General features: G+C 43.5%; 1 protein-coding gene across 1 annotated transcript in view; it reads right to left on the reverse strand.

The window, feature by feature from the left end:
- The window catches only part of LOC119650366 (dynein heavy chain 3, axonemal), a 104562-nt gene that overhangs the window by 51606 nt on the left and 28659 nt on the right, over positions 1-24297 (reverse strand). Inside the window, exons 18-27 of the mRNA XM_038053061.1 lie at positions 23481-23750; positions 23316-23420; positions 23076-23246; positions 22732-22879; positions 22571-22672; positions 22250-22364; positions 14851-15019; positions 4151-4344; positions 3839-4041; positions 3106-3293 (exon numbers count right to left, since the gene is read on the reverse strand). Coding sequence (XP_037908989.1) covers positions 3106-3293; positions 3839-4041; positions 4151-4344; positions 14851-15019; positions 22250-22364; positions 22571-22672; positions 22732-22879; positions 23076-23246; positions 23316-23420; positions 23481-23750 — 1665 coding nt within the window. The remainder of the gene's footprint in view (positions 1-3105; positions 3294-3838; positions 4042-4150; positions 4345-14850; positions 15020-22249; positions 22365-22570; positions 22673-22731; positions 22880-23075; positions 23247-23315; positions 23421-23480; positions 23751-24297) is intronic.

Raw genomic sequence — 24297 nt, forward strand, 5'->3', positions numbered from 1 at the left:
TAGGCCTGCTTTAATCAATGTGAGTATAAGATGCTATTGCGTTTGCTTATGCATCTCTGATGTAGTGGACTAAGGAAATGCGAAAGAGTTAGCTAGCCTCATTGGAAAGAAATGAGTATTTATTTATTTATTAATAAGCAATAAAACAGAGCAAACTCTAACTACTTATTGCCCTCAGAAGGAGTAGAAAGAACCTTAACTTATGATAACAGACCAAGCTGGTTTGCGTTTTAACTTCGACAAGGCCTAGGAATCGGGGAATGGAAATAGATTTCCAGTTCCGCGAAGGGCACTTTGAAAATGTCTGTGTTACGTGTATAAGACGTAGGACAGCAGGTGATATGTCGTTAGAGGCGGAACAGTCCATCAGACCGGAGGAAAGTTTCAAAAATGTTTATGAATCTAGATAAGTTCTATGCTGTTGTAGGAAAGACAAGTTCAGAGGGCGGAGACAGAAGGGACAGTCCACAAGAAGAAAGATATTTTTAAGACGGAAGAAACGGGTGAATTTTCATTGCATTTTTCCAAGAATAAGGCAATCACAGTTACGGGAGAGGATAATTCTAACGAGGGAGTTGAAGACAGTTATGGAAGGTTAGATGGTGTCAAAATCAGAGATAGGGCGAAGTATAAAGCCTGACAATTTTGCAGCCGATTGGTGACTTCGAGGCAGTAGGTATCGAAGCGGAGCTTATTGTTGCAGATGACTCCGTGGTCTTGAGTGTAGTTCTGATTCGAAAAGCAATATTGGGCAAGAGAGTAAGAAGAGGAAGTGGGTAACACTTTCTGATTGAAAAGCGATGCAGTTTATAAGCGATGATATAGCAGAAAACAGGACAAGGAGTGGAAAGACCGTTGATAAAGAATAAAAATAGTAAAGGACCCTGAATAGAGCTTGTGGGAAGCCCAATGTGCAGCAACAAAAAGAGACGTGGCAGGAGCGGGTAGAAGGTAATAGGCAAGCTATGAAACAAATAATATAGGAACGCTGAGAGAGATGAATTTTGAGAGAAGTATCTTGACTTTCAGTTTCGATGGTTTTAGCAAAGCGAGGGTAAGTAATATGCACTTTTTCTAATCACTGACATACCTTTTCAAAATTTTGTATTAGGGGAAGAGGTGCGAAATGGGATGATAGTTACCAACAGCGCGATTGCCACTTTTTTTAATGAGGATGATTATAGCCTCTTTCCACAGGCAAGGAAAATGGTTCCCTTCGAGGCTCTTGTTGAACATAGTGACGAGGTGAGGGGAAATGGACTGAGCAGTTTGATGCAAAAAAAAGGTTAAGAAATCCGTCGTGAGCAGGACCGAGATTGCCGTCAAGCTTATCACTGAGGTACTTGACAAGGGGAGGAACATAGATTGGAGAAAAGTAGCGGTGGAGTAAATCACAAGATAGTTGGGGGAGTTAACAGAGGAGATTTAATGAAAGTAGGAGATAGGTGAGTAGGACTGTGGGACCAGGATGGTTTGAGGTTTCCGCGCTTCACTGAGTCTTCAACACTGGCCAGATATTCCTTTTGTTATTTAGGTATTAAGATGCTTTCCAGACTGAGGAAGAGAGCAAGGAATTAGGGGAGGACTGGATGTAACAAAGAAAGCGATCTGAAAGAATGGTGTAGAAGGCAAATCCATGAGAATAGTGTGTGTAATTCGAATGGGTGTTATGAATTACGTGTGCTGGTTCCGATTACGGAAGTCTCGGAGTTTCAAGTAAAGGGGCTTAGGAAGTTCCAGGTGTTTATGTAAACCAGCAAGAGAATGGAAGTTTCGGTATCCAAGTGGATATCGACATAAAGCAAAGTACGTAACAATATATTTTGGCTAGGTAGGTTCATTCATTTGGACATATAGGGGAAACAACGGACGTGGAGGGTTTAGAGAATTGGAAGACATGTTGGAAGAATTGCACCTAGCTTTTATGAAACTATCTGATTTTCTCATCCTTATACATCTGTTTGTTAGCAGATATGAAGTTAGCCTCAACCTGGGACGAACCAGAAGAACTCGTGGTATTATATACCGAAGCCTTGTATACCGATGGCACAAAAACAGAACAGGGTCTTAGAGAGGGAATCTACCTTTCGGGTAAAAATAAGCAATTACTTTCTTTTTTTGTGACGATATCCTAAGTGCTATAAACTGGGTGATTGCAAGCGATTTAAGGAATGAACGAAACGCAATCTGCAACGGTAGTCAAGCTGGACGGATGGCATTCGGCAGTCTTCTGATCATTTCAAGAATAGTTCAGGAATGTAGACACCATTTTAACTCTGTTCTTAAATTGAATATGGTGGAACTACTATGAGTACCTAGTCACTGTTTTCCGCAGGGAGACGAAATTGTGGATGACTTAGCAAAAGAGGATTCAAATTCTCTGCTGCCGAGATCAGAACCTCCAGTTGGAATGTAAGTCGCATTGACTAGTTCTGCTATCATGAATTAAGAACAAGTTTCCCGGAAGGGCCAGTAGCAGAGTCTGAATGTCGGTAGACACTTCAAATTTTTCTTGTAAAAAAGAAACCAACGGTGCAAAGCTTACGCTGACAGTAAGCAGGAATATTGGCAGAAGTATTGTGGGACGGGCTATGTTTTACCAGTTGGACATATGTTCAGGATAGAAATTCTATAAGATGGTAAGTGTTTATTCTGTGATGAGGAAGTGGATTCCACCGAACATTTCCTATGCTACCAGTTATGGAGGGATGAGACATCCGATTTTCGGTTTTGAAAGAGTCGAATCAAATGGACCGCCATTGCTCAAAGGAAAAGCGTCTCTCCTTCAATACACACCCAAAAGTAGTCTTGCCCTTTATTTGTAAAAGTTCATACATCGCAATTATTAACGAAAATAGAAAGCTATCAGCAACATGTCAGTCTTCATTCAGGTATTTTTCCCTTATTTATTCACGCTTTGACCTCCACCATTCACATACTCTCACTACTTCGACGTCACTCGTTTCTACCCGCCATTCGAGCAAGTTTTTATCCTTCTATCCGACAAGTGACATTGATAGAAAAATATGTGGGGGCGAGCGGGAACGTTTACTTGTAGTAAATACGAAATGGTCCTTCAAATAAAACCATATAAAATGATAATACCTCAGGTACTTCAACTCCGGGGAATAAGTCCGTGTAGATGCCAATAAATAGAGCAACATCCTGTTCAAGAAACTTGGGCAAGTTGACGTCGATAATGGCTCGCAAAACAATTTGAGCTTCAGGCAGATCCTTGTGCATTTGTCGCAGAGCACTTGAAGCCAATAGAACGGATTTTACAGCTCGCATACCTTCAAGGCAAAACATTTTTCGATTTGAATAGCTCTGTGGGATACTTGAAGGTGGAAAAAGGACAGCTTAAGTACACTATGCCGCGGGAATATGCTTCCAATTCGTTCTTTTGCAAGGCTGCATTCACTCTTTATTTGCAATTCTCAGTTAGTCGTGGCAGCCTTTCGTTATCTGCCAAATAAAATGCGGATAAAACCGGGAGATAAAATTTTATGGAAGGAAAATTTAATTTCGTAAGATATTATGCGAAGTGCTGCACTCCAAGATTCAGTGCCAAATAATGTGGTTGCCTTTCAGGATGCTAAAGGACTTTTTGAAGTTCAGTTGAGTAATCACGCCTTTAAAATTTACTGGATATGGAAATGTGGATCTCATTATTAAAGAGCTCCCGCTACATGACCCTTGCATCAGAACATTTTCGTTGCAGATACACTCATGCGTCTGCAGTGTATCATGGAACTTATTTGCGTAGCATAGTGTCGCCTGCGAGTCAATTTAGATTCGCCTAAGCTCTACTCCTATAGTCCTAGTGCTTCCTTGTTACCATAATCGTAATGCGATTGCGACGAAAGCTGTTCCGAGCATAACTTGTATGTGTGGACGATTTTTTGTGCCAGCGGTCGAGCATCATCAAAGCCATTTGAATAAAGAGTGATTTCACCAATCATTGCATAGTCTGGTACCATCATAGCGACTGTTCGGAAAAGGACTTTCAAGTTGTCAGGCAATTCCGTGCGCCCGGCATAGCTGAAAGGGAGTAGAAAAGGCAACGAGAAAGATTAAGTTGATGAAAAGAATTTAAATTTACATGTCATTGGCTTCAACGGTTATTTATTCATTTGAGAGTTGACCTTACCCAGGATTCATGGTGATGAACATTGTGCACGTTGGATCCAAATGGAGCATCGTATCCTCGAAGAAGAATTTGACGACTCCGCGATTGATGGCACGCTGAATTGTTGAGATTTGCTGTGCAACGACCGACAGGACTTCTAATTCGATACGATTGAATTCATCGAAACATGCCCAGGCTCCAGATTGCGCTAAGCCCTGTGGATTTGGAACGAAACGAAGAAGTATTCGTAGTTGAAAATAACAAGGATGCTTTTTGATATCTTGAAGAGGAGAAACTAACGTAATTGTGGCTATTAGAAGACGACCTTGTAGTGGACTCAGTAGTGATAAATTTGAGTCAGTTCTTAAGGCAAACGAAGCGACATCGACTTCTCATTGCTACTGATTTATACATCCTATCAAGTTTGTGTAAGAAGCCGATAAAAATTAATTAACCGATATAAGATACGTATTGCAACTAGTGCGAAGCCGATACACACTATATTTTCTTAATTTTAGGGAAGTTCCCTGTTATCGGCTAAATTGCTGGTACTGGGACTGGAGATCTGGAGAATGGCCAATAATAAATCTCTCTAAAATCAGTTTTAAATCTCAGTTGGATACTTCTGAGGCGCTAAGAGAACCGAATAGAGGAAGTTTGGCTACATTATTTAAGCTAAACTTGGAGTTTTTATCGGTAGCTTCTGCATTGTAGAAAAGTTTACCAGTTGCATAATGGAAGTAATTTTGAGAACCTTCTGCTAGTAACATTTTACTTAGACACTACCCTTGTGGTATAAAGGACTGTAGTCCTGTGAGTTGGGGCTTAAGAATACACTTAAAATCTTCCCTGCTTGTAGTATGGAGCGACTAAAAGGGATAAAAATTTGCATTTGCAAATTATGAAACTTTATTGCTACCGGAGCTTCAATAATGCCTCGGATAGTGACTGATCTCACCGCGAAGACCTTGGCTAGCAAAAACGGAATAAGATTGGTTTCTGGAATGTACGCACACTCCTTGACGACGCAAGCGAGGATCATCAGAATGCTCTCCCTCTTGCGGCAATGTGTTTTTGTAATTTGGAAAGCCAAGCGGTAGCAGATGCAAATCCGGTGGTGGTCGGGTAGCTTCTGACGGCTACCGCAAGGCGGGCTCTTTTGGCCTGGGGCCAGTTTCTAATAGATCTATAACTGAAAGATTCCGGTCCAGACTAAAGAGCATCACAATTATACAGTGCTACACCAATGGAGACAAATTACTCGCAGTCCAGGATAAGCTTCCTAAAAGTTACATTGTGATTGTGATACCATAAGCCAACTTCAATTGATCGACACCATCGGAGCAATCAGATCAATCACTTCACGATCAGCATTAGATTCAGAAGTTGTCTTCTGGATGTGCGTAACAGGAGATCACCAACTGATGGTCGCTTATGTCCCCTTGCGTGTTGCGTCGCCACTTCTCGTAGGGTTGGAGAGCTGCGACCTCCAAAATTCAACATCGACCGCTTGTACAGACCACCTGCCGCTCGACAATGGGAGAGCTATATTCCTGATTGGATGCCAAATATACTGAGTAACCTGCCTGAGAATATCGATGAGCATTGGGCTGCCATCAAAAATGCTCTTTTCCTGGGTGCTACGCAGCTCATACGTCATTATCATAAGATTCGGCCGGCTACAAAGTCGTGGAAACGGATAGATGAACGGAGGGGGTACGCCGTGACAAAAGAAAATGTTCTATTGCGCTGGTCAGGGAAGCGGAAGATATCGTGGCAAGAACATTTCACGACGATCTTTAACCGTATCACATTCAGTGAACTTTCCCCTTTTATGGATGAAATGGCTAGCCACTGTAACATGCGAATATGCGCTGCTCCTCCAAGCAGAAGAGAAAGCACTTCGGCCATCAAAACAGAATAAAACACTGGCCTCTCCGCAGAGTTACTTATCGCAGCACCTATAGTTACTGTAGATCTGCCAATTCCATTCGTACGGAAATCTTGGGAATCCGGGACTTTTCCTTGAGAGTGGGGGGAAGGAGGTGATCCTTAAGATTCCATAGGAAGGCACCGGTCTTGTATGTGAAAATTTTTCGGGGTATTTACATGCTCCCTATCGTCTCAAAGATAATGTTAAATGAATTCTAGAACACATCAAAGAATATTTGGAAAGCTTGATTGATAGAGAGCAGACTAGTTTCGGTTCCGGATGCTCCTGCATTGACATCTTAGGTATCATTGTGGAGCAGTTCGCGGAATTTAGATCTTCGCTGAATCTGCTCTTCATCGATTTCGAAAAAGTTTTCGATAGCGTAATAAGACCTATATGTGGAGTGCTCTGCGCAGGAGGGGTATTCCGGAAAAACTCATATAATATCAGAGCGTGATATGATGAGGCAAAATGCCACGTGCTACAATTAATTAAAATCGATGGCGTCAACATGCAAGGTATCTGTAGTGCTCTAACTGGGGGACATTACGAAGAAACTAATGGCTATTATGAGAGCGACATATGATGGCGCAACGCACGTGCTACACCGAGGTAAAATCTCGGAGGATTTTCGGGTTCAAAGCGGAGTTCGCCAGGGTTGCACCATGAAACAGATATTATTTGTTCTTGTTATTGGTGACGTCCTTCATGCTGCCTTGTCCGGAGAACGTGGATGTATTCAATAGACGACGACATCTTTCCTCAAAACCTCGACGACCACGCTGATGACATCTGTTTGCTCTCTCACCGTCTCTCCGGGTCATGGACTTTGGCCAACGGGCTCTGGATTTCTAAAGAGAGGTAAGTAGATTTTAAGTGAAAACCAACCAAAACCAAACCAACCAACCAAACCAAAGTTTCCAGTCTAACAGTCAACGCACTTGGCCTATCTGCATTAGTGGGCTGGGCATCGAAGGCGTCGATCAATTTGTATGTCTAGGGAGCGTGGTTTTTGCCGATGGTGGCACCGAACTGGATGTTCCCGATGGATTAACAGTATTTGATTGTATTGTGTTGTTTGTGCATTGCTCTGTGCAAATAGCACATGGAAAGTGAAAATAGCACATGGAAAGTGAACTCCACAGTTATACGAAAGCTTTACGCTTTCGTCAATACCTGTCTTCGTCGTATCGTCGGAGTACGCTGGCTTGATGCTATCTGAAACGAAGAACTTTTTCCGCGTGCAGGCCTGGCACTCGTACACACTGGAATCGGAAAACGAAACTGGCGGTGGATAGACCACACATTAAGACGGGATGACAACTGTATTGTTACCTACGCAAGCGGTGGAATTCACGCTCCCCCCCGTTTCTCAACTTTCCCAGTCCATTGCCCAAGTGTTGAAGTCGTACTGCAATAATTCAGGGGGCTATACTGTATTGTGACATTTGGAGCTGTTATCGATCTTAACCCTCACAAAGTCCTGCTCGCGATTGTCTGTTGCAAAGCTCGACTACCGCAAGCCCACACCGCAGCCTTTCCACTCAAGTCCATTTTGCAAACACCTTGATGGAGACTCTTCTTTTCTTTTCGTGCACTTTTTGTACAAGCAGGTCCTGGGCGGATTGGTAGGCCTTTAAATTTAGCTGGATGACTCTGGTATTTAAAGCGATTTTGCAGGCTGAACACCTGATACTACCCTTAATATGGTTGTAATCACGATCTTTGATTTCTCTCACTGTGTTCCAGTTCTTAGTGCAGTCCTTCGTCAAGTGTTTGCACCCTCCAGATTTTCAATACAGTTTCGATCTATCGGTGGTCTTTACCCGCAAACAATGGTTTCGTAGCTGGCGCTAGAGATATGGTTAGGGTCGCTGTCTGCGTTCCGCTGTCCTCTTGATATGAGATGCATTTAGTACCTTTTTGACACATTCTCCAATACGATAACTTTTTAGTTACCGTCAACATTCCTTATGTCCTCGCTAGAAATGGCTTCCATACTTTTCTGTATTTTGTAATTGGTTTAAGCGTTTTAACCATGTCAAAATTGTAATAAGTGGGAAGAGAAAGCCTGTCAGTTTCTATAGCTTATATGGCTCACAACCGGCTGAGCTGCTGAAATACAGCAGCTTCCTTTATCACAGCGACCAAACGGCTAATCATGAGCGATGTCAAGGGAAACCACTTGCAATGCGTTTACTAGTGCCTGGTGGAGGAAGCTCAATATCATTCACTAGGAAGCGTAAGCCTGATCCCCTGAGAGCTATAAAGTTACATGGCGTGCAGGTGAAACCAGAAACAGTGATCAAATATTTGACAATTACACTAGATCAAAAATTATGTCGGAAATACTTGTCTGATGACTTGTAAGTCCACTTTGTACTTTGGATATACACTGCAAAGTTAAAGCCTATGGTTACCTATGGGACGGTAATCTAGACAGAAAGAACTGAACTCAACACAAGAGTTAAGGAGTTACACAAACTCCAAAGACTGGCTTGCGTGTGATCAGTGGGGCCATAAATACATGCACAGCGTCGTCCCTGGAGGTCATTACGGGATTAACCCCTCTTCATTTGCAAATACAAATGTAGGCAAGGAGAGCAATTTTCAGGATGGCCGCATTAGCGGCTTTCAGGTTGAAAATCTGCCCAGTTAGACTGGGCATAGCGAGTTCCAGGCACAGTACTCCTACTTCGAAACCGATTTCGGAGGTCCGCCAAGAAATAAAGGTTGACAAGAATGGCACTCACCAGAGGCCTTCAAACGCAATGGATCAAAGGATGAGGTCGAATAAGCGGAGCAGGGTGTGCAAGCGCTCTGGCGCCAAACAACCTCTGCAAACAGTTTAACAGAAGAATCGGTTGCTCCGGAGTGGGGAAAGCAAACTGAAAGTGTTCCGCTCCATGAAACCCTATGCTGGTCAGATCCAGTCGGCGCCGCTAATGGGCTGTTTGACAACATGCAGATCGACGGTTCGATGGGAATTGAAGGTTGACCAACGTAAGCAAGTCATGGTGAAGATAGCGAAGAAGGAGAAGAATGAACCATCAAAGAACTCCAAATTAAGTATTGAATTTTATTGAAAAGTATCCTCGCCAGGACCTGCGTGCTTTTGTTTCCGGATCTAAGTTCCAGTCATGGTTAAATTGGATCTGGCTAGAGCGGAGAACGTGTGTATCTCCTCAGCTTAATTACCCAAGAGAAAATCGGCTGGCTCCAGGTAAAGACAACATAATGTCGGTCATCTTCCAAAAACAACAAGAAACGGTTATGCCGTGGCTTGGAGACGTTTATTGAAAGCTGTATTTCGTTCGGATCGGTACTGCATGGAGATGCACATTCCCGGCTATGAGTCCGCGCTGAACAATCGCCCAATCAACCTAATCTCTCAGATTGTAGAACCTCTCCAGGAGATTCATTTAAGAACCATTATAAAGCGGACACACTACTCCAAGTGTCAGCCTTCCTCAAAGGCAAATTCACAGAAACCGCTTTTTACGAGGTAATTAGCACGGCCGCTACAGTACGTGCAATAAGAGTAGATGTTTATATAGTAGCTGCCTTGCTAGTTATAGGGGGATGCAATGAGTAATTTCCATGTTAAGAGCCAAGATAATCTTGTCTGATCGGAAGATAGTTACTTGACCAGAGCTGTGAGCAGAGGGACGCATTGAGTGGCGTCATCTTCCTGGTGCCCTACTTCTAATGATTGATTAAATTTTCCGAATATAGGTGAGAAGCGGAGTGAAAATGGTGGCGTATGCTGACGACTTGACGTGATATTGATGTCAATAATGTTTCTTTCCGTTATAAGTGAAATCATGATGGGCTCGTTGGGAAAGGTGTGGGCATTGGCCACAAGTCGCAGACTCAGCATAAATACAACCAAAATGGAGTTGATGTTATCTACCACCAAGTCAAGGATGCCCGAATTTCACAATTCGCGGACAAATGGACAAAGGTTGGCAATCTCCTCCAACATTAACCATTAGGATGTGATTCTGGATACTAAATTAAATTGGAGACTTAATATAGAACTAAGGGTCAGAAGACACGTTTTGATCACATCCGAAATGAGAATATCCGCAATCGTTATGGAGTTGTACCGATCGTGGAAAAACTGCGTGAAAGGCGTCTTCGATGGTATGGTCACGCAAATCGTGCTAACGAGAATTCACTTGCCAAGATTGGTCTGAACAACGAAGTCGATGGTAAACGACCAAAAGGCAGGCCGAAACAACGGTGGTTTGATACGCTGGATGGGGATTTAAAAGCCTCGAGATTGCACCTAGATCAGACATTCGATAGAGCCAAATGGCGAAACTGATCACGACGAGCCGACCCCGCTTCTGAACGGGATAAAGGCTGAAGAAAAAGAACGAGAAGGTTCAGAAGACCTGTATAGCCGTCTATATTTTTAAAAGGACCTTTATAAGGAAATGAGGGTGTTCAGCCAGCGATGGTTCCCTGAATGTCCACAGCCGTAGTTTGCCCCATTCCAGCGTACAGTTCTGCTGTATGTTGGTTGTCGTCTCTGAGCACGAAGTCCCAATAACACCAACCTTACTAGGATTCAATAAACCGCCTGTGCAGATGCTAGTGGTGCTCTACATTTCTACCCGGCAAATGCCCTCAATATACTCCAAACCTCTCCGCCTTAGACCTTCATATTTTATAAGCTGTAGCGTGTAGTGCTCTCAGACTACGTGTGTCTTTACGGCGAAAGTAACATTTTGGACGATGTACATCGGGAAGCCTCGGCAACGGACTACGCCACATGCAAGCCGAGTTTCAGGTGGAATTTTTGCTGTAAGTTTTCCAACTAAGGTAGAGTGAAAGATCGGCGATGTGTTGTAAGCTTATGAAATGGAATTCTTCGCCGACGGTGTTTTCTTGGATATACAAAACGTGGCCGAGTCAATGCTATCAGGAGAACTGCGTTACGAAATTGCTTCACGCATTAACCCGACTTGGATGAGGTGGCATTCCACAACTGGTGTCCTTGTTATCGACGTTTCAACGAACGTCTACATCCAGATTAGGCATTTGATAGAATCAAATGGCAAAACCAATCTTGACAAGCCGACCCCGATTTTCCACGAAGACAAAGCGTGGTCAATTCGTACGCCAGGATTCGCCAGTGCATTTCTGGCGGAGATGCTGGTGGTACTGGAGGCTTGTTGGTGGCTGGGTGCGTGATCTGAGACACATGCGCAGCATAATTACTCTGACTGGTAACCAGGCGGCTTTATGTTCAGTGCACTCGGTGACTGGTGGTGTTACGACCCTTTTTCTTAATAGAATTCATTAATGAAATGATTCAAAATTACATGGACAGCGTTACAGCTAAAGGTATCGTGAACGGACTGCAAGAAACCACATATCATTCGCTAATTTATTCAAAATAAAGTGCTGACCTGTCGTCTGCATTTTCGCCATATTGTGGAATTTTTATAAAGGGTCGAATTGCAAACTGCTTACTCAGTTGCATGTGCAAGGTGTTGCATTGCATTTGCTAATATTTCATTATACCTAGACTGATATGTGACTCGCACGCTCAAAATCACCTCTCCTTTGGATTTCTGGTTATATGATCAGGGGAGAATAAGCGGGCTGATGGACTGGTCAGGCTTTGCATTTGGCAGTTCCTCAGTGAGAGCAGTCGGCTTGCCGCTGTCGACTATGAAGAGTGGAAACTATTTGCGCCACTTAAGAGCGGCTGGCTTTAGATTGCCAAGGTTCACTGCCTGTATCAAGTCGTGCAAATGCATACGGGGTTACGGCGGGTCCCCTGGCCTATAGAGGATCATACCGTCCGACTTGAGATATTCTAAAATTCGCATTGTCAGAGTAGCGAACAGGAATGAAAAACCCTCAGACACTTCTTTTCCGATTGTCTAGCTCTAGTTAGAGCCAGGCTCCCGTCAACAAGTAAGCAATTCTATGGGGTCCTCAAAGAGATCTCTAGATGCAGGGTAGAAAGCTGCTATGCTCCTGCGAATGCTACGGGCTCGTTTTGAAGACTTGACTAGCTCTCATTGCCTTTCGCACAGCAGTTAAGATTTTTGGAGTTTTTAACGTAAAAACGGGGCACCATGACGCTTATTGGACTCTTTGGCCACTCATACTTACCTACCCTAACTTCGTTAATTTTTGCTAGCTAAATAGAATCAGTCCAAGATAGCTCTTCAGAAATCGAAGTTAGCTGATTTGAGTGCATCCTTTGCCTTGTTGTGGCAGAGTGCCGTAATGAATTTAAGGGGAAGATGGTGAGTGTAAAGTTTGACACACGGGCATGCACCAGGAAATAGGGAGAGATAACGCTCAGGCTGATTCGAAAGGAAGGACGAAGGGCTAGTTTACTATCGGGAGATTAAAATGTAAAATTGTTTTTTCCTTGGGAAGGGCAAGTATAGGGGAAGGATATACAGGAATCACAAGAGTTGGACGGGAAGACACGTAAGGAAACACTATCAAAAAGTGAGCCGGAGGTGAACAAGGCGGGTTTGACAAGCCTGGTGTTTGAACCCGGCCCCTATTGCAGTGTAAAATGGAGTACGAATGGAGCTCGAAGCTCAATATTTTATCATCAAGCGAAGTTGGTACAAAACAGAGGGAGCCAACTTCGCCATGTTATATAATTCCTCTGGTGGTTAGACAGGGCATGACAAGAGTCGAGAATGTTCCTAATAGTTAAAAATCCCACTCGCTGGCTGGCCCAGGACAGTGTGTTTTGAAGATATCCTCATCATCATCAACGGCGCAACAACCGGTATCCGGTCTAGGCCTGCCTTGATAAGGAACTCCAGACACCCCGGTTTTGCGCCAAGGTCCACCAATTCGATATCTGGCCTCCTGGCCTACGCCATCGCTTCATCTTAGGCAGGGTCTGCCTCGTCTTCTTTTTCTACCATAGATATTGCCCTTATAGACTTTCCGGGTCGGATCATCCTCATCCATACGGATTAAGTGACCCGCCCACCGTAACCTATTGAGCCAGATTTTATCCACAACCGGACGGTCATGATATCGCTCATAGATTTCGTCATTGTGTAGGCTACGGAATCGTCCATCCTCATGTAGGGGGGGCCAAAAATTCTTCGGATGATTGAGGAGTGAAGATATCCATTTAATCAAAAAAAGATTGACGAACAGGCATGCATTGATTAGGATCCAATAAGGTTTTGTTTTACAACTTTATAAAGCCGGGAAATATGGTGTAGATGGAATGGCGAGAGTGGAAAACAATTCGTGCAACTCGCTTTACAACTGCTGAATGACCCTTTTATCACATTATTGTGAGTTTTTCTGTGTTCAATGAAAATTAAGCGCAAAATCCAATACATTTCATATTTACGCTATTGGGTTTGCACCTAATGAAACTGGATAGTTTCCGTGTCTAAAGCGAGTTATCCATTTTTAATTAAGAGCGCATAATTCCACTATAAACGCTCAATTGACTCGCAGATCCATCCTTTTAAACATTTACAAAGCAAAACATAAATAATTCCATTAGTTCATCAAAACATTATCCAGAGCCAAAATTTATATGCATTTTCCATTTCAATAATAATTAAACAAAATGCAAACTTGAATAAACTTTTCCAGGACGATGTGAATTATGCATTCAGGAAAATGCATAAATACAGTGCGGTATTGGGGCGAAATGGTGGTCTCCTCCAATGTTGTTTGCACCGCAGAAATATTACCACTCGCGCCCTGCTCACGGCCACGCCGCTACCCAATTGCCGTTGATTATTGTTTTTCGATCAAAGCAAAAAAGGACCAACGAGGAAAACACAAATAAATTGGTATTTATCGAAAATCGCCCCGACAATTCCTTTTTGCAAATCAACAGAACGCACTCATTTATTCCACATGTTTTAATTTTAATACAGAACGGGGCTGAATGGCTGCCTGACTAGCTGTTGATTTTGCAATCTATTATTTTATTGTTCCGTTTATTAAAATTATGTATGTCAAATGGATGAGTGGACGGAGCGGGAGATGTGGGGATGCTCTTGCAGGGTGAGCCAATCGAATCGGTATTCATCCCTTGATGAGAAATTACGTTTAATTGCTAATTATTGACTTTACTCTGAAGTTTCGGTTTTTCTGTGAGCCATTCATGTGTGCCGAATTACATTCAGTCGAAATTAACATTGGGAATTGCGTTTCCTGTATTTTCCCTTCTATGACTATAGGAATTATATCGGAATGTGCCTTTCCATTTTATTCATCCAAATTCAAAGCATTTCAACTGTGAAGAGCCATTCAGTGGCGGCTAATGATTCCGGATTCATGGAAATCCTTGCTCCTTTTCCTAGAAGCTATTTGTGATTGTGCGGGCTTTCCAAGAGGCATTTCGAGTTTGTGCTGTGCCTATTCAGTATTCGGCCATGCTTGTAGTTATGAAAATGTCTATACCAAACCACCGAAATGGGACTTAATCATTGGGTTCTCTTCTCCTAATGGCTTATTCCCAAGTCTATTTCTGCAGCAGCTTCGTCTGATGTTGGGACTGCCTCTGTCATTTGAATTTGAAATTACATAGCAAAACTCTACACTTTTTCGTCATAGGCGGATAATACATATCATCAATCACTTTAATTTGCGCGACGGTTCTTCGCAATAAACAAACTTCATCAGCATTTTCCAGCCGTTAAACAAGCAGAATTCCCAGGAATTTCTCATCATACGATTTTCCTGACAATCCACTTACCTCATCAGGAGACCAAAGTCCTGTGAAAAAGCATCAAAACGAAAAATACAAAGTCAATCATACCTTGAAGAACTTTCCCAGAGCCTTGTAGTCCAGTCCGTCAGAACAATTGAATACAACACATTTTTTAGCAACAGCCTTGGCCAAGTCCTTGCAGGTTTCTGTTTTTCCAGTTCCAGCCGGTCCTTCGGGAGCACCACCTAAGCAAAGTTTCAGGGCGCCCATCAATGTCCTATAAATTTTCAAACATGACAGTTTTCAGTTGGATTTTTTTATTGTCTGTTTGTTGTTTGGTTCTTTTCTATTCCTTGGGAATCGCCTTTGTTCAAAAAGTGATTCCAAAGGAAGTTTTGAAAATTACGCATATATATGGTAAAGCGGGGACGTGTTGTTTGTGAAGAAAAACATGTAACCATATCATGGAAGGTCCAAGTGGACATTGGTGCACAAAGTTTCAAAGTTTCAATTTCTTTCGTAATAACCCTTCAGTTGTCAAGGGTGTGAAATTGTACCCAACTTCTGTAGGTCACTAGATAAAAATTCAACTATATCAGGAGATGGATGTAGATATTAAAGAAAAACTTTTTACATCAAAGGAAAGGCTAAGATCAAAGACCATGCCTCGCAATAGCAAGATGCGGTCTACGTGGAAAAAGACTAAGTTTGTGTTTTACAAAGAAGTGATCGAATTCCTAAGCCACGTGCTGCCCTAAAAAGCAACTCATTATTTGTTCGTGTGCCTGCTTTCAAGAAGTGGCCAAGCCATACGCCATAGCCGCCCCCTCAAGGGTTATTTCCTCAGAGGTCGTCGCATCAAGGGTCGTCTGCGGTCTTTAACCGGTTGCTCACGTTACGGAGAGTGAGGTCCCCGAGGCGCCCGAGTAAGTACTTATGATCTCCTAGTGGGAAATATACCTGAATCCTAGGTAGTAGCCTTGAGAAAACCTCTCGCTGAAGAACGAACCGCAGATGAGCGGTACATGTCGGGACACATTGAGATTCCTCGAGGCCAGCGAAAGTTCTTTGCCGCCGTCGATTGGATTAGTCAAGCATTGTCAAGGGTGTAGGTCTGACGTGTAGCAGGAGCTTCGCCGACTAGTGTTCATTGAGCCGGTGAGTTCGGTTATCACCCAAAAGTAGTTCAGACCTCAGAGAACTGAGGTTGGGGCTTTGTCCCCGTAGGTACACTCGTTCCTGACTATTACGGCCCGCTGTCTTGTGCGCAATGCCCTGGTGAAATTCAACCGGAGAACAGAAACAAAACAACTCAAGAAATTCTCGGAATAACAGGGAAGGAGGAATAGTTCAGGAGGAAGAGCTGACTGCATTTGGCGCAGCGAGAAAATGCGTCGCTCACCGCAGCAATCAGCGAAAGGGGCAGCGAGGGCAGAAACACCCGGCAAGAGACGAGGACGCCTAAATAAAGGGGAAGCTACGCAAAGTGGTGCGGCCATCGGTGCGAGGATGACAATTCTGGTACTCTGCAATGTACCTGTTACCGAAAAAAATGTTGGGCAACATCGGTGGATTCGGACACGAAGAGAGTGGAAGCTCAATCCGCTATCTTAACTAGAGTAGAAGAGGAAAAGCTCATCAGAAAGTAGGCAACAGTGGTGAAGTGCACTCGGCCGGGAATGTTCTTCGAAAAAAACTTCCGGCTCATGAAACTGGAGAAACTACTGGGCCACATTTCCTTCTACAGGCGTACACGAATAGCAGCGAAAGATGTGCGAAAAGTGGAAAAAGCCAGACTTCCTTTTGAGGACACTGCAATTGCCAAACGGAGATAACCCACTACTAAGCGAACTGGGGAAAAGCGGAAAGCAGAAGGCGCGTCTGAGGGAGATTTTATCCAAATAGTCATAGGGGCACAAAAAATGAACGTGGAGAAGGGCAAAAGGAAACAAGACGCCACGCGACCAGAAAATAGTCCTTGTAAAGCCAGGGAAACTACAAATGATAAATTACTAACAGAAAAGGCGAAGAAACGAACAATAAAAACGGTCGACTCATTAAGACGGTGGAAGCATCTTCCATACGAAGGGCGCGGAGACCTCTCTGAATTACCCCCGAAGACAACTACTGAGGGAGTGGGCTGCGATTTCTAGTCTAGAGCCTATGTGCTTTCTAAAAAGATTTTGACAGCCTCGCAGAAAAGGTCGAAGTGGAGGAGGCCATAAAGCATGAATGTCGAGAGGTAGTTCATACCGGGATAAGTACCATGTCTGTGAATGGTTGAGGCCAAAAACTCGCTGTGGTGGAAGTCGTCGAGCAATACCGGTGGAAAATCAAAATTGGATGAGTAGTATGTGCGGTACAAATGAAGACTCCCACCAGGTCTTGCAGGTGCCTGGACTATTGACACACGTCTGCAATTTCCCAGGAACCCGACAAGATGTCAGCATGACGCAGATGCGGTTAGGTAGAGACTCAAAAGCCAAGACTTGTAAGAAAAAAAATTACTTTCGACACTTTGATATAGCCTGGAAATCGTAGCAAAAACTGGAGTTATAGTTTCGAACACTGGATCTATGCTAACTTTTCGTTGCCTAGGCTACGAAGAAAGCATCCTTGACGTAACTGTGGGATGAAATCACCGTCGGTGGAGACATGGTGAGTACTAGAAAAACTCTCACCAAGTGACCACTAATTTATCGCGTTCGAAGTGGCTGACGACCAGCCTGCACTTGGAACGTCGCAAAGGTGAACATCGGGAGATTCTTCGAACCTATTGAAAATGGCAGGGCCCCGCTGTAGTGTAATTTGTAGCTGAAAAGTCGTAAATTCAGTGATGAACCTGATAATGGCAGCCTGCCAAGTTTCTGTGTCCCAGCCATGACAAGCCTTCTATTGAATGGTGAATGGTGGACATTGCCGACCTTCAGAGTGTCACAAGCTACGCCGTTGGCACAACGATTACTCGCCCGCGAGGAGCCATGCACCACAATGGCAGAGTACAGATTACATAAAAGGAGACCCCGCAGCGTGATAAATAAATGCAAAGCTTGCGACTGATAGAACCTAGTGAACAAGGTAAATGGACATCCGCGGGGACTTGGCTATAAACTTGTCACCCAGAAAATCGGTTCACTGCGTAAATCTTGACTACTTAGTGCCCACCAGATGGGGCACACTGTACGGATATTATTCCTCAGACGTCCCGTACGGTTTGATGGCAACAGCGTGGAAAGCGTGGAGAACTTCTTGCTTTTCACCATGAAAGAGCTCGACATATCGTATGTGAATTGATGTCCAGGCCAAAACTGCTGTTCGCCGCGTTCAACGCTTGCTTGAAGGAGAGCATTTTTCTTTGCCGCTTGAAGGTGCTGCTCTAATGTGGCGGCGGGGAAGACAGGCAGTATTTGCCCACCGTCCACACGAAAACCAGGTGGCCTAGGAGAACCTCCAAGTGATTGCACCGGGATAAGCTGCATTCACTATGGTTTGCTGGCTGTTATGTAGTAGGCGAATGTCTCAAAGCCCTAACCAGGGCGATCAAAAACGGGGACTCATCTCAAGTGGCAATAGGTCACGAAACCTCACCAGGGGTATACCGGTACCGTGGGAACTGGGATAGCCACTGCACTCACCTGTCTTAGAAGAATTCCTGTCTCATGTGCGTTCAGCTCGGTTGTAGCGGTTGGTCCCCCTAGTGGGAGTTTCATGGGGGTTGTGGCTACTCCATACGTTGTGTATGGTACATGAAACTCATTTGTTTCTCTTGAAGGTGGACTGGGATCATGCCCGCCACCATCAGTAATGCACACATTCGGCAACACATTTGCAAGTCCGCGGCGGCAATAGCTGCCTTTTGATATGCACACTCTAGGTGCTGTGTTCAGTTTGGCGTTAATCATTACCTCCATAGCCGGTTTAGAGATGAGCGTAAGTTTATCGACTTCCACTTTCATAGTGTTTTTCTTTCTACTGGTCATTATCAACACCGCCATTTATCCCTTGGCGGGGTATAACGCGTTAACCACACTTATGCACCTTACGTTAGCCGTTACCTGAAGTGCCCTTCAGCACCGTTCTTGATTTGGCGAGACGTTCGCGCTCTTCCTCTCCTGTTTTGCGCCAAGTGTCTTTAGGGTGATCCACTCGTCAGCCATCTTGGGAGAGTGGATTCCACTGCATGGCGTAGTCCGAAACGCAATTCCTGCCTCTCTTTAACGTGTGACTTATCCACTTCCACTTCCACCTTTCGTGCGTACAATTGGCAGGCCTGTGTATCGACCCAGTTCTACGTTTGAGATAGTGTCCGCGCAGCGTACTCCGATGATGTGGTGCAGATAGGTATTGACGGAAGCTTGGAGTTCACTTTCCAAGCGCTACTCCTATATATATATATATATAGTAACACAGAAAGAACACTAGCACAGAACAGTCTCAACTCAATCTTGAAATATTTGGATTTCCAAATTTTAGACAAACCAGCGAAAGCGGATCTAGCGCTGTTAATGCGTCGGTTGATATCCAGTTCGGTGCCACCGTCGCGTCATGGCTATACAAATTGATCGACACCTTCGATGCTCTGTTTATTAAGGGAGATAGGTAGAGTTCGACGACCCGTCAGACTCAGAACCTTGATTTTGTTGGTGTATATCTTCAGTCCAACTCTAATTGCCACTCTTTACAATTCTAGAACCATTTGGCCAAGGTTCATTAACCGGTGACAGAGCAAACAGATGTCATGATCGTAGTCGAGGTTTTTGAGGAATGATGTCACAGTCCACTGAATTCCTGCACGTCCTTCGGACCAGGAAGTATGAAGAACTTCACGTTAAGGATGTAACCCTGGCGGAGTCCGCTTTGGACCTGCCGAGGGCACTCCAGATCCGCTCTCTTTTCATACTATCTAAAGCTTTCTCGGAATCGATGAACAGCAGGTGAAGCGAAGACGCAATGTTCCAAAATGATTCGCAGGGTGTTGTTGTTGCGAATGTAGAGGTTCCCGAGCGGAAACCAACCTATCTCTGTCGATTAAGCTTTCGAGATGTTTACTAATGCGTTCTAGGATTATTTAAGCTATTGTTTTCGCGGAGGCAGGAAGTACTCAGATACCTTTCCAATTATCACAATCAAAACAGGTCCCCTTCTTTGGAATCTTGACGATCATCCCCTTTTTCAACTCTCTGGGAAATGTCTCGAATTCGAATTCTTAAGATTTCCGTACGAGTGGAAGTAACGCATCTGCAGTAAATGCAGGTATACCAATAAATAGACCTGCGGGGAAAGCGCCAAGCTCAGCAGCTTTACTCCGTTTGAGTGCATCGACAGCCGAATAAAATCTCTTTCGTGATGCGGATTAGATTTCTGAAATCATTATGTATGGCATATTTCAGCACAATAGCAAATTCTCTCTTGTCACGGTGTTCACTACGCTGAACCTTTCGGGATTTTGCTCGGTATAGGAGTTCAAGCGTGTCAAGTCCGCCCCCTCGTAGCGGTCAAAATAGCTTTCAACATCTTTCATTCACCTATCCGCTGCCACGATTCCGCGACCAGTAAGATTTCATGAAGCCCTTTTGGAACGTGGTCGACAACCATCCATATTGTCAGACCGATTACTCAGTATATCTGCCGACCGATCAACAGGATAGCTCTCCTACTGTCAAGCGACAGCTGAATCATACAAGCGGTTGATGTTGAATTCAGAGCCGTGTAGTTTTTCTACCGTGCGAGGAGTGGCGAACGCAACACGCAAACGAGCGGTGATTTCTTTTGAGACCGATGTCAGTGACTTACTTGTTATGCACATCCAGAAGACAGCTCCTGAATCTACTGCTGATCCCGAAGTGCTCAATCTGATTGTTTGTACGGCGTCGGGTGGAACCCAACTGGGCTTATTGCAAGCTCTGTGTTCGAACAATGCACTACCAATGACGAGGCGGTGGAAGTTACCGAAATCCACGAACCTCTCAGTATTCTCGCTGGGGTCGCTAAGACTGTGTTTTCCCATCACATGTCTGGGCAAGGTGTTGTCAGATCACACTTTTACATTCAGATCATCCGTCACGATCACTATATCACCATTAGAAAGCCTCCTCTGAAAAGCATTTAATTGTTGGTAGAACGCTCCATTATATCCCAGGTCTTCGTTGGTGCGAAGCATTGCTCCTTAACCTGGACCGGAATCTAGCAGTTAGAACTCTGTTAGAAACCGGCCTTCGATAGAGGTCAGAAGCAACCCGGCATTGGATTCGCATCTGCTACCACTTAGCTTTGCAGATTACAAAAGCACATTGCCATTAGTGAGGCTCTCTGGAACTCGTCGTCTTACTTCGCTTAAGTCGCTATCGGAGGTGATGTTGATGTCTCGGTAGCAATAAGCTTTGAACATTTTCATGTTGCTAGCCCACAAATTAATATTCCTTTGATTCGCCTCTTACGACAAGCAGAGAAGACTTAGAGTGGCCCCAACCCGCAGGGCTAAGGATAATAAGGTCCTCGATAAAGCCGGCATCGTAGCCTCTTTTGGAAAAGGAAGGACAAGTACTTCATTATAGATGAGTTTCCACAACAGTGGACTCCGTAACAAGCTCTGCGGTACTCACGCCGTGAAGATGAACGGGGTCCCGTACCAGAGACAGTCCGCTCTGAGAAGTAATTCTCCATCAAGCTCTCCTCATGAAAAAAGGGCAATGTCCTGTAAACAGTAACTAGTTTTCCTCGTCTCAAATTTTATTTAAAATCTCATCAGATTTTTAATTTGTTACTCCAGTTGGTTGGAACACTGGGTTTTCATTTTTTTAAATGTCACCTCTAAGGATAGGTTGAATTAATATTGCATGCCATCAACACAAAGGATTAATAACATGTGTCTTTTACAGGTCGATAAGAACAATCGCGATATGCAGATGACATATTTTCTTTGCTGGTGTATTCACCCGAGCTCCGAGCGCCAGGTTTCTAAATATATCCTTGTAGACTTTTATCTACGGGGAAATCTGTAAAAAGCCTGTCAAAGAGTTTTTTACCAAGAAAAAGTGTAATATCATCTGAACTGCGGAGTAGAATTATTGAGGAAAGTATGATATTATTGGAAAGAAAGTTGAGACTGGAATTCGTTCTGACTTGAAAGTTTTTACTCAGTTCTTATAATATTGAAGTATTCAGTAGGGGAATCTAGGGAGACATGATTGAACCAATAAACCTAGAAGTATTGGAAAGGGACATTTTATACCTCATGAAACAACTGATAGTGAATATTCCAAAGGCTCGTGATAATTAGGGTTAAAATTTCAATAATATTATATTGACAATGCATAGAGCCGCAATGCTCACAAAATGACAAAAAATATTTCAAGGATTCGATTCGAATCTTAAAATATTCAATTGAGTGTATCATAGGGACTTCATAGTGGACATGATATCGTTTGGAAGATGTAATGTAGCCTCGCCCCCGCTTTACTCTACACATATCGTTTCGTGGCTTCATTCTCATTTCATTTCAACTTACCTATAACACCGATCCGTTAAGGGAGTCACCACTAAACGTGAAATGTTTCCTAGATATTCCATCCCATATTTGACATCTGTTACGACCATACTGACACGCACGTAGTGATGTTTAGCTTGAAATGGCAGAAAAGTTCAGAGAAAATGAAGAAAATCAAAAGCGAAGGGAAAACTTCACAACAGTCTGCAATTCAGTATTTAGGCATAGAGGATTGAATGGAAGGGTTAGTTGATAGCATTGAATACGTCTGCATATTTAAAATTGGAAAAATAGGAGACAACCTGACAAGCGGAACAAACAGGGGGCGCAAAGGACACATACTTGCATCATCGACACTCCAGTAGTAGCGGAGCTGTGCGATCCAATTGAATTCACTGCTATCCTTGACGTCCGTATCAACCAGGAATTTGACGGTGTCACGTGCTGGAATTTGTCAGAAAAAGGATGATATTGTCTTTTGAAAAGGAATATGAGAATAGTACCGTGAACGTCAAGCACTATCAAGGCCTCGACTGTTATTCGGGTGCCGGCTTTGAGTGGCTCCCGCACCAATGACACCAAATGACCTATTTGTTCGTTGCACGTTTCAAGGTATTTGGGAACGGTATGGTTGTCGAGGGCTTCCTCCACCTGATGGAATAGATTACCGTCAATGAATACTGTATTTATGAGTTCATTCATTCGAACTGTAACAGCGGTAACAAGCTAGTCATATCGAAACATATTTGATTCCATCCTTTTATAGAAGATGATTTGTGCATCTTTCACAATAGATTTGAACTCATTCAAATATTGTGTTCAAGGATATTTGAAAATTGAAAGTTACCTCAAATGTCCATGCCATGCAAGATATGGCTTGCACAACTTGTCCGGGCCACTTCTGTACCCACAGAACCCTCAACTCGTTAAAGTAATCCTTCCAGGCTTGCATCATTTGGTCCTGTACACTTTCCAGCATCACGGCTTCAACTTCTTTCAACCACTTTTCCACGAGACCCTACGAATGAAAAGCATTTGTGCATCACTAAGTAATGTCCTTTAGAGTACAACTGCTCGTTTCGCATACATTCGCTGCTGCAGGTACAACTGTCCTCGTTAGTGGAACGACTTCGCTTTCAGCGGATATCATGGAAATTATTTCCATGTTATGATCGAAATGCAAGGATTCAATCTGAAAAGCAAATGTCATGGTTATGTAGTCCAATGAAGTCACGGATGACTGAGAACTTACTCCTTCAAAGCATTTCTTCATATGCGGCTGTACTCGCAGTGGATCCTTCGTTTCAGATAGTATTTCGAGGAGTTCATCATTTGACAGGAAGAAGAATCTGGCGAAGAATAGACGTTTGTTTTCTAAATACTTATTCAAACCCTTTTGAACTGCTTCCAAGTCGACTGATGCTTGTTGAAACGTCTCAAGGAGGCTTGGATAGTCCGTCGCCTGTATTACGTTGGGCTGGGCAAACGTGTTCTTCATGATTTTCCTCCATGTTTTGTCCACCTAATTGTAAATACAATATATCCGCTAATGACTAAATTGTTTGGTATTTATAATTATAAAAATATTTCAGAATTTGCGGCTGTTATTTATGCTTTCTATATTCGTTAGGGAAAATGATTCCAAAAATATGTATATCTTTTGCATGGTTATTATCTTCCTTTGTCAAAAAAGAAATAGTGAAGCAAAGGTCAAGTTGAGGGTGTGTTTTAAAATGTATAATAATGGACCCCGAAAATTAGTAAAAGAAATTTTAGTCTGCAAAGGCGCAGAAAATAGTTTCTAATTACGTAAAAGCAAATGATTCTAAAATGGGGAAATGGAAACGTGGGTAATAATATAACGGACAGCACCTCGTTGACTTCGGCTCTATGATAGTAAGTTTCAAAGGCACGAGGAATTAGGTTAACCAATTTGCTATCTATATTAGATTTAGGAGTTGTTTCCTGGATATGCGTGTGTTTGTGTGTGTGGTAGGGGCGAAGCTACAGCTTCTGAGCACTCAGGCTGTGCTAGCCCATTGTCACGCCACCCCCGTCGAACGGAATAT

Source organism: Hermetia illucens, chromosome 2 (assembly GCF_905115235.1).
Source record: "Hermetia illucens chromosome 2, iHerIll2.2.curated.20191125, whole genome shotgun sequence".
Classification (NCBI taxonomy): Eukaryota; Metazoa; Arthropoda; class Insecta; order Diptera; family Stratiomyidae; genus Hermetia; species Hermetia illucens.